The sequence below is a fragment of the Perissodus microlepis genome, chromosome 18 (genome assembly GCF_051167445.1).
Source record: "Perissodus microlepis isolate ML-2025 ecotype Zambia chromosome 18, ASM5116744v1, whole genome shotgun sequence".
Taxonomy (NCBI): Eukaryota; Metazoa; Chordata; class Actinopteri; order Cichliformes; family Cichlidae; genus Perissodus; species Perissodus microlepis.
In genome coordinates this window covers 36,347,028-36,358,043 of record NC_140478.1, presented here as the reverse complement: position 1 = coordinate 36,358,043, position 11,016 = coordinate 36,347,028, and the positions used below count along the sequence as shown (strand labels likewise).

Below are 11,016 nucleotides of genomic sequence, written 5' to 3'. Positions count from 1 at the left end.
CCATATCAATAACAGCTTCCTTAAGGTTTTAAAATGCACTGCAGCTGCATTTTAAAACATATCTACAAGCAATGCCAAAGAAACACACAGGTATGAGTACAGAGGTACTATGAAGGTAGCTCACTTCTTACTGGAGTATATCACCATAGTGACTTAAACTGTAGAGCAAACCTGCTTCAGAGCAGGTTGTGTTTGAGATTACGGATCAACAAGTATGAAATCACCACTTAGCTACCAATCAGTTCTCTGGAAAACTGCTTTACAACAAGTACCTGAAAGATCCCTTTGGACTGCTGTGCCATGGATAGTGGGAGGATCTTTCCATTGATGAGCATCAGTAGTCTAATCAGTTTAGATTCTTAAATTCAACTTCATTCTTTGACTTTTCCCATTTGTCTGCAGAACAATTTCACAACATTTTGAATTCCTCTATAAACATTAATCTCGTTTTTTTCTTTTGTCTGCAACGCTTGTCCCTAGCATGTCCTCGTCCATGAAAGCATTTAATCTTATCTGAGCAATTCCTCTTGGTCTCCTGTATCACTGCTCATCATTCGACATGCTTTTCCCAGTATATCCACGGCCATTTTTGTATTTATGCTTGTATTTTCTCCCAGACTGGTAAACATCAACAGAGCTCAGCAAAATAACTTTTAGTTCCTATTTGAACTTTATTAATACAAGTGTTTAACCTTTTCATGTTTATAGTTTTATCTTTCTTTGTAAAGTCAGCTGTTCTGCTGCTCTGTATGTGATTGGTCAGATGCCCCCAACGCCACCCCTTTCATGTAAACAGGCTAGTAGCTAAAATGGGAAACCCTGGGTTACCTTATAGAGTTGATAACTAGCGTCATGTGATCACTTAGTCTGATTGACAATGTTGGGATAAGTTAATCAAGATAACAGAAAGATTTCTTGAGTATGATGAACAATGAATTTAACTCCTAAATATGACTTCCTAACACAGAATGTGATGACGTCATACGCTTTGTACTTTGATGTGTGGTGATTGGAAGTGTCTGTGTGGTGCAGCCTGGACAGACCAGACCAGCTGCACCACACAGACACTTCAAACCTCACCCGAGGACAAAAAGCACAAGAACAACAACAAAAAAAGAAAGAAAACAAACCTTAGAAACATGCAGGGTTACAGGAGAAGCCAGTCGTGCAGAGGTGAGCCTGTGCGAGTCTGAATTTAACTCCTATTTATGACTTCCTACCAAAGAATGATGATGGGAGAATTTGGATTTATTTATTAACAGATTTATTACGCATTAGTTTTATGGGTCTGTTCCACTTAAGGTCAGATTGGTGTCTATGAACCAAAATGAGTTTCACACCAAGACTAAACTCGTGTCATGGTTTGCATTATGCAGTGGTTACAGTGGTGACACTTATTAGACTCTGAAGTCTGTGCACCAGTTTTTCAGGGTCCTATAGGTGCAATTGTTGCGACCACTGTAAATGTGACACCATCACAGAAAAATTGTATAAAATCAGAAGAAGAAAGAGAACTCTAATATGATGGCTGCACACCAGCTGGATCATTATAACAACATCACATCACATGAGTAACTTCAACATGACGAGACTTCAAGGACTCCAACAATGTTCATACAGTGAGGATAAATAATGTTTTTTATTATTTATTATAAAAAGGACACAATATAGATATATAAAATGCAGCCAGAACTCCAATAACTAACATGTCCATTAATTTGACACGTTGGTTTATATATAATTTCTTTTTCTCTCTTAGCTTTTCAGCTCCACATTTTTGCCATTTCTTCCACACTCAACTCTTTTCTACAAGCTGAGCACACAGTGAAGGTAGGGGAGGGCTGGTGGCATTAAGAGATTTGATTGGGCAATCTAGGGGCCAGTTAGTTCTTTCCTTTGGTGAAAGTTGGGCTCTTCAATTCAGCATGGTACAACTCCAAAGATTCTGCAACATCAAACCCTCTGTCTGCTAATATTACATCCAGTTACAAGATGAGCTTCCCGACCCCCTGAACTACGGATGCCCTACATGACTGTTAGGACAACTTATGTATTGCAAGTATGCAGTACTAAGAATAACTTGATGTTTCTGACTTTGCATTATGAATTGTTTACCCACTGACAAACATTTCAAGTTCTACTAAATTAAAAAACAATTTGTGGTAACCTGATTATGATTCAAAAAGAATAATTAACAACACTTCTTGTAATGGTGTTAAAATCAGCCCAGCTTTTATTTTCATATGCAAAAAGTAAAAGAAAATCAGCCAACATACTGGACACATATAATTGTCAATATAATTGTTTATTGTTCAACACAATAAACAATTATACTGTCACCATGGTTACTGGTATTGAAAGCTTATTGATAATTTGTCCAAGTAAAGAATGCCCTCTCACAAATGTCATGTGACCACCTCATTGGCTTACAGAATCGTGATGTCACACACATTTAGAATCTTACCACCACTGTGATCCTTTGATCCTTTGATCCTAAAACCCTTAAATAGGGGTGAGACGCAAGAACTTTCAGTCCGTTATTCGCAGCATTTATGTGTGCAGCATTTAAACGTTCGCCAGAGAAGCCTTTTTTTGGGATCCTTTTCAGAGTCACTGTTAACAGATTCCAACATGTCTCCAAGAAAACAGAAAAAAAGAGAAAACGTAAAGCCCAGCGCTCCTCTTTGCAATCGAGAAGACGATACTCAACTGCAGAAGATGTGCTCGGAAGAAATGCATGAGCAAAATCTCATGAGCAATCACAATACGCGACACCCGCCCCAGCCAGAGTACACCAATTACATCTGGGAAAGTTTTTTTAAACAACGAGCGGAGATTATCAAACTGAGAGAGCACTGTGAGAGAAGGACCGCCGAAGTAGATAGACTGTTCAAACAGCTTCTTGATAAGGAGGATATTCAAAAGGAGAAAGAAATGGAACTCCTAGACATGCGGGGGAGGAACTTTGAGCTCCAAGCAAAGCTTAATAAAGTACAAGAAAAACCAACAGAAGAAATCCTCCAACAGAAGAAAAACGAGAAAGAGAGGGAAAAAAAGATTCAGGAGCTGCAAGTAAAGCTGGATGAAGCTCTGCAAAAAAATCAAGAACTCCTCCAAGAGAAGAAACAACTGGTCATAAAACTCCAAGGCACTGAGATAAATCAAAAAGTGCTGAAAGGAAGGGTTGAGTTTCTTCAAAAGAAAGCGCAACAGACCATGAAAAAGGAAGATATGGATTGCAAGCTTCAGGACAGCGAGAAACACAAGGAAGCCTTGCAAATAAAGCTTGATGAAGCTCTGCAAAAAAATCAAGAACTCCTCCAAGAAAAAGAACAAATGGACATAAAGCAGCGCAAACTGCAAGGCATGGAGGAAAAGCACAAAGGACTTCAGGCAAAGCTTGAAAAAACACTGAACAAAAATAAAGAGTTGCTTCAAGAAAAAAAGCAACTAGAAATTAAAAAGAAAGAAACGGACTCCAAGCTTGAAGGCGTGGAGGAAAAATACACCGCGCTGAAAATAAAGCTTGATAAAACAGTGCAAAGAAATAAGGATTTCCTACAAGACAAAGAACAGCATGACACGAAACAGAAAGATCTGGATTGTGAGCTTCAGAACATCAAGAAACACAACCAAGGTTTGCAAGTAATGCTTGATGAAGCTCTGCAAAAAAATAAAGAAATCCTTGAAGAGAAAGAAAAACTGGACATAAACCAGAGAGGCATGCAGGAAAAATACGGAGCGCAGCAGGTAAAGCTTGATGAAACGCTGCACAAATATCAAGAGCTGCTTCAAGACAAAGAACAACGGGAAATAAAGCAGAAAAAAGATAAACAAATTCTCCAGAACTTTGAGAGGAAAAACCAACAACTGCAAGACCGTTATAACAAACTGAACTCCAAAACAACTGAGCTGGAGGGGGAAAAGAAAAAAGTGCAAAAACAATGCTCAGAGATGCAGAGTAAGCTCAGTGACATGCTGAGAAAAAACACAGAACTGGAGAAACTTTCCAACAACTTGAAGTGCAAAAACACTGAGGTGCAGATGTTAAAGCAGCAACTAGAGAAAACAAGCAAAGACCTGCAGTGTACACTTCAAGAACTCGAGAGAAGTCAGCAGCTACAAGACGCACACAACAAATTACAACACAGTTATACAGAGATGCACGAGGCAAAGCTTATGCAGGAGGCCAAATGTAAAGAACTGAAAGAAAGGCTCGAAGAAAAACAAGCCAAATTAGAAGAAGTGGAGACAACATGCAGGAAACTCGAGAAGGAAAATACACAAACAATTGATGAGTTACGAACCCTCATCCTAGAGAAAAAAGTGCTCGTGGAAAAGATGATGGAAAAGAAGAAAAAACGCTTCCGCTTCTTCTGGAGAAAGAGCACTCCTGCTTTTTCTACTTTTTCTACTTTTCCTTCTGCTGATGTCACCCCGTCTTCCTCCTCCACCGTTGCATCGTAATTTTCACCTTAACTCCTAACACCTGTCCCATCTCCCCCCCCACCCCCCCTTTCTCTTTCACCCTCACCCCCCAACCAGTCCCGACAGTTGACTGCCCCCTCTAGAGCCTGGTTCTGTCATAGGTTTCTTCCTTTAAAGGGAGTTGTTCCTATCCACTGTCGCACCCAGTGCTTGCTCAGAGGGCATAGTTGGGGTTCTCTCTCCTCTATCTCTTTCCTCCTTTCTATCCCTTTCCTTTACCCTCTTCTTTACCCCCCACCCCTCCCCCCTTTTCTATTCCCCCGCTTTTCTATTTCCTTAATAATTTAATAATAAACACAATTGGCTACATTTTAAATGTGTCTGATCAACGTCTTCATTCAAGAATGAATTGTCTTTCTCACGGAGTCATGTGTATTTTGTGTTTTCCTCGGGCTGGTGATCCCCGCGGTCGTTCAGCCCCGGAGTCCAGAGTTTTAGTGTTTTAATCACATTTAGTGTTACATTTCAGATCACCACAATAGGATATCCACAATTTAGGATTCAGGCATTTGTTTTAGTTCAATATCGTAATCATTCTATGACTGAGTAGTTTACAGAACCTTCAGTCTGCAGCAATAACTTCTGTTGGAGCTATTTGTTCTTATTTTTTATTATTTTGAAATTAGTTAAAGTTTGTTGTTAGTTTACTTATATTTTGGGGTTTATTTACAAGTTTATTTGTAGGTTAATATTTCTTTCAATGTTTTGTTTGTTTGATGTTACCTTGTTAAATTAGTCAGTAAAAGCTGTAGGGCCATTTTGTTTCTATAAATAAAGACACTGGTATAGGACCAGCATGCACTGGGGTGGGCCTATGGTTTTTTACTAGAGCAGGAGAAGCAGCAGGAAGTAACTAAAAATGGATCTTGTTATTGCTTGCCAAACTGGATAAAATAAACCATAAAAACGCAACTTTAAAGTTTGGACAGTGGACTTCTTTTGCCTGCGTACGAAATATTATCTCAGTGCAGCAGTGGCTTGTGGACCTTTAACTGTGGGATGTTTGGTTTGTCAAACAAAAGGAATTGCCACTACAAAAAGTAAAAAACCTGCCCGTGGACAAAGGAATAATCCTTCATTAATGGATATGTTGGATATATGGATTTCAAGCATCACCGTCGAACTCGAATAAAAGTTACTGGATCGTCTGTAAGTACTCCAGACGGATTTGATGTTGAAGCCTGGATCAACATGTCACTCGTTCATCAAAGCTGGTGAGTGATAATATTGTTTAAGCCGTAAAGGAAAACGGTGAAGCTATTGGAGTTTAAAGACATTATTTCACTACAAAGACTGATGAACTGAGTTTTGATGTACTAAATTTGTGCATAATAGGATCACTAATTGAAACATGCCAACGCCCTCTGTGGAAATGTTTGTTCACTGCAATCATGTTTGCGCTTTATGCTATGGATTCTCAGTGTGCTGTGCATCTTTATAATGTTTGACATAATCCAAGAGGACAATAAAAATGTCGGATATTAAGAGTAAACAAGAGAGTAAACAAGAGGATGACACTCAGATGCAAGCAGAGAAAAGAAGCATCAAATTTACGCCAAAAGGTTTGGATTTGTATATAAAGACATGCCAAGAAAAGCGGAGTTCAATGTGTAAGCAAGCATCTAAGTACATGGGGAAAATTTCTGCTTTAATGACCTCACATGAGAAGGTTAAGGAAGTGTCTTCTGAATTTGGGAAGTTTATTAAATGCTATCAAGATGCAAACGCTTTGCAAGAATCCTTTTTAAGTTTGCCACTGCCAGAAGATGAAGTGAAAAGGCAAAGCGCACATTTTCAGTCTAAGGTGACAGCATTCTCTGTTTTTATGGACAAAGTAAAGGTTTGGTTGCAGCAAGCAGGCGAGCCGTATACTGAACAAAGCAATACTGCTCTTAATGATCAAGCTGTTGAAATTTTGGATGAAATAAATCCTGAAGACAGTGTCTCTAATATCTCAAGTGTAAAGCCACCTTCGAAAACATTGTCACAGCAAAGTCGAATTTCATCAACATCTTCCGCACGCATTAAAGCTGCGGCTGACAAGGCAGCGCTCATGGAGCGACTCGCTGCATTAAAGAAAAACATTCTATTGAAGCGCAAGAGGAAAAACTGAGAAAAGAAAAGGAGAAATTATCCTTGGAAACAGAGTTGGCAGCAACTAAGGCAAAGCTTCGTGTCTTAAAAATAAACTCAGTTTGTAGCTCTGAGCGTTCTGATGGAATGAACTCTTATTTTGAAAGAGGGCACGTACAAGAAGCGCCTAATTTAAATCCTTGTGCTGATACATTTGTTCCGGCAGAAAGAGATTACTCTGGTACAAATTCTGCATCTGAATCACAAGTAATCATACCTAGACAAAGTCAAAACCAACATCAGGTGGATGAGGTGATGGTAAAAGTTGATGATTCAGCTCAAGTGACGCAGCAAACACAGCCTCAGTCTCCTACTTTGACTGAGAATTGCACGAAGGAGATTGTCAATATTATGCAAAAACAAAATGACATCACTACTTTGCTTGTAAAACAAAACTTATCTTCTGTCCTTCCAGCTAGAAACATCCCTATGTTTGATGGAGACCCTTTACAGTACAGATCATTTATGAATGCCTTTGAAAATGGAGTGGAAGCTAAAACTGATAACTGGAGCGACTGTTTGCATTTTTTAGAGCAGTTCACTAGGGGGCAGCCTAAAGACTTGGTGCATAGTTGTCAGCATTTACCTCCTGAGCAGGGCTATTCCACAGACAAATATCTTCTTGAAGAACATTTTGGGAACGGAAATAAAATTGCCTCTGCATAGATGGAGAGGATTGTGAGTTGGGCACCTATTAAAAGTGAGGATGTGAAAGGTCTACAGTCATTCTCTCTTTTTCTTCAAGGATGTTCGAATCTAACACAGCAAGTTGTTTATATGAAGGAGTTGGATTTGCCCTCAAATATGAGAATGATTGTTATGAAACTTCCATACAAATTGAGGGAAAAATGGAGAGTTGTTGCCTATGAACTGCAGGAACAAAATGGTCACAGAGCAGTGTTCACTGATCTGGTTGCCTTCATAATAAAACAGGTGAAAGTAGCATAAGATCCAGTGTTTGGCAACATCCAAGACTCACAATCTGGAAGCAGCTTTAAAGTTTCAAGTTCCACCAAGCAAAGAAAAAAGGGAAGTAGTTTTGCCACTAATGTCAGTACGGTTCCAGGAGTCAAAACTCAATCAACTGGAAGCAGAACAAATTCCATTGTTCTGCATAGTTGTTTGTTTTGTTCACACAGCAGTCATTTACTAGAGAATTGTAAGCAGTTTAAAGCTAAAATGCATCGAGATAAGCTGACTTTTATCAAGGAAAGGGGAATTTGTTTTGGTTGTTTAAAAGTTGGTCACATAAGCAAAGACTGTAGGAGTCGTTTGAGACACAGCAGCTGAGCAAATGATCATTTCATGCTGAAGACATCCTCAGACAGAATTAAACACATACATAAACACAGCCTGGTGCCAATAACACAGCTAATGACACTGCTGTATCACTGGCTTTACTGATTAAAGACCATATCTGAAGGAAATCTTTGAACACAACAGAAAGTGACCTTTTAAACCTGCGACACTGATGCTGCATTCAAGGACCTTTAAAAACATTTTAAAGGACTTAAGAACATCAAGAAAATGTGACTTGTTTCTCTGTAATGAAGCTGTTTTAGTGAAGAAAGTTGAAAGGTCACAGAGCGACTGCTGAATCTTCTGCTCTTAACATGAACTCTGAACTTTGTGATGCTTCAGGAGGAAAACTGCTTCAGTTATTCTCTCAGATTAGTTTCATATTTTCTGCATCAGATTTGAGTGAGATCCTGGAATGAAGACAGAAGAAAAGACTTTGTTCAAAGTTTGATTTATAGTCAAACCTTCCAGTTTATTCACACAATAAAACATCAACACAATATATGAATTCATTCATTAAAATCACAGTTTTTCCTCATTTCTTTGATGATTTTGACAAAAACAGACACAAACACACACACATGGTCTGCCATACTCATAAAGAGAAATGTCGACATTTTTCAATACAAATATTCCAGAAACATTTAGAGGATAGAGAAGTTTACATTTTCATGTGGAGAAATATTTTAGTAAATCAAAATGATGATGAGCAGTGATAGCCTCCATAAACAGTCACAGGAAAGATCTCCTTTAAAAACTCAGAAACATCAAGAGAACAACTAGAAGATGTGGAGGTACCACCCATAATGTTTGACTGACAGCTGATCTCTGTGCAGAAATGATGGAGAGAAAATAAAATGAAACTAAAACACAGATTTAAACCCACAATATGAAAGACTTCAGTCTATTTCACTTTAATCAACTCAGCAGTGGCTCCATAATCATAAAACAAAAGTCCAGCATAGAGCGGCTGAGTGAATGTGGTCTGGACTCTGTGGAGGAGAGTCATGGTTTCAGAGACGCTGTAGAAGGACAAAATACCTGCTCTGTGATCCAGGTACACTCCTACTCTGGAGGAACGAGGACCTGAGACACCAGTTCGGATGTTGTTGTAAATAAATGTATAACTGTAGTTGATACAATCTAATGACCAAGATTTGTCATTACGTCCAAATAAACATTCATTACCCCCTCCTTTTCTGCTGATATTCTTGTATGCGACTGCTACATAAACTCCTGCCCCTCTCCACTCCACCTCCCAGTAACAACGTCCAGTCAGACTCTCTCTACTCAGGATCTGCCACGATCCAGTGAATCTGTCTGGATGATCAGAATAAGACTGTTGTTGTTTCATTGCTGTTGCTTTTCTGTTCCCCTCTGATAATAACAGCCAGTTGAATGCTGTGTTTGGATCCAGTGTGATTTCACATGAATATTTTAAGAATCCAGCTCTGGTCTTTGGCTCTGCTGGTGGATCTGACAGTAAAACATCCACTTCAGTGACTGTCAGTGAGATGTTTGTCCATTCCTCTCTCAGAATGTCCTGTAGTTTATCTCTGACCTCTGACACAGCTGCTGTCACATCCTCAAAGTAGCTCAGAGGACGGATATTGATGCTGGATGAGTCTGTAGACTCACTGAGTGCTGACAGTGAGGGGTAGTTGTGTAGAAACTGGATGTGATCCTCTGTGTGTGAGAGCTGCTTCAGCTCAGCATCTTTCCTCTTCAGCTCAGTGATCTCCTGCTCCAGCTTCTCCTGAAGCTCTTTGACTCGACTCACTTCAGTTTCCTGCTGGGATCTGATCTGCTGCTTCACATCAGAGCTTCTTTTCTGGATGAGATGGATCAGCTCAGTGAAGATCTTCTCACTGTGCTCCACTGTTTGATCAGCAGACTGATTGATGGCCTCCACCTCCTGTTGAAGCAGCTTCACATCTTTCTCTCTGTCCTGGATTCTCTGCTGGATGTTTTGTTGACTCACCTCCAGCTCTCTCTGCCTCTCAGTCCTTTCTGCTGCAGCTGAGACTGTGTCGTGGCCTTTATGTTCATCCACAGGGCAGAGATAACAGATACTCTGCTGATCAGTACGGCAGAACATCTTCATCACCTCATCATGACGAGAGCAGATGTTCTCCTGGAGCTTCTTGGAGGGCTCCACCAGCTTGTGTTTCTTTAATGGAGCCGCATCATAATGAGGCTGAAGGTGTTTCTCACAGTAAGATGCCAGACAGAATAAACAGGACTTGAAGGCTTTCATTTTTCTTCCAGTGCAGACATCACAGGCCACATCTTCAGGTCCAGCATAGCAGTGATCAGCAGGAGCAGCTTGGAGTCCAGTCTTCTTCAGCTCCTCCACTAAATCTGCTAACATGGTGCTTTTCTCCAGGACAGGCCTCGCTTTGAAAGTCCTCCGGCACTGAGGGCAGCTGTAGATTTTCTTCTCTTCCTCTTCATCCCAGAAGCTTTTAATACAGTTCATGCAGTAGCTGTGTCCACAGGGAATAGTCACCGGATCCTTCAGTAGATCCAAACAGACTGAACAGCAGAATTTTGTTTGATCCATTTGATTCATGTGCTGTGCCGTTTCACCGTCTCTCAGTGACTGTCAGACAGTTTCACTTCCTCTGAACAGAAACAACCTCTGTGCTCTGAAGGGAAACAGATCTCTGCTCTTGTTCACCTCCTACAGGAAATGAGGCTCACCAGCAACTGCATTTACACCATGTTGTTTAGACCCATCCTGATACAGACACATCTGTGAAGGGAGGCGCTAAAGAAATATTCTTACAGAGCGACCAAGAGCCAATCACATGATGCAGGGTGTGGTATGTTTGGTTACAGCATGCAGTAACAAGTCTGACCCAGTTAAAGTTTAATAGTTTATCTTTACTTGGATGTTTTAAATTTGACAGTCAACACCCAGAAATTTCATTTTATATTTTAAAAAGTTCAGCAAAGTTTAGGATGCTGTGATGAATAAAAATAAATCAAACTTTATATTTTGACATTTTCTAATCTTAGTTCATTCTCACACTTACAGAATGATGCATGGGAACAACTGACTCCACTAAATCAAACCTATGTTCAAATGAGATT

The 11,016-nt window shown here is 39.8% G+C and overlaps 1 protein-coding gene and 1 pseudogene across 1 annotated transcript; one reads left to right on the top strand and one right to left on the bottom strand.

The window, feature by feature from the left end:
• The first annotated feature begins 5,959 nt into the window (after positions 1 to 5,959).
• Positions 5,960 to 7,287, top strand: LOC146368884 (uncharacterized; annotated as a pseudogene).
• A 1,080-nt stretch (positions 7,288 to 8,367) lies between these two features.
• Positions 8,368 to 10,632, bottom strand: LOC146368883 (tripartite motif-containing protein 16-like). The gene has a single exon (XM_084913017.1). It carries the CDS (start codon positions 10,490 to 10,492, stop codon positions 8,825 to 8,827), a length of 1,668 nt encoding a protein of 555 aa, XP_084769143.1. The 5' UTR covers positions 10,493 to 10,632; the 3' UTR covers positions 8,368 to 8,824.
• Between the last annotated feature and the right edge of the window lie 384 nt (positions 10,633 to 11,016).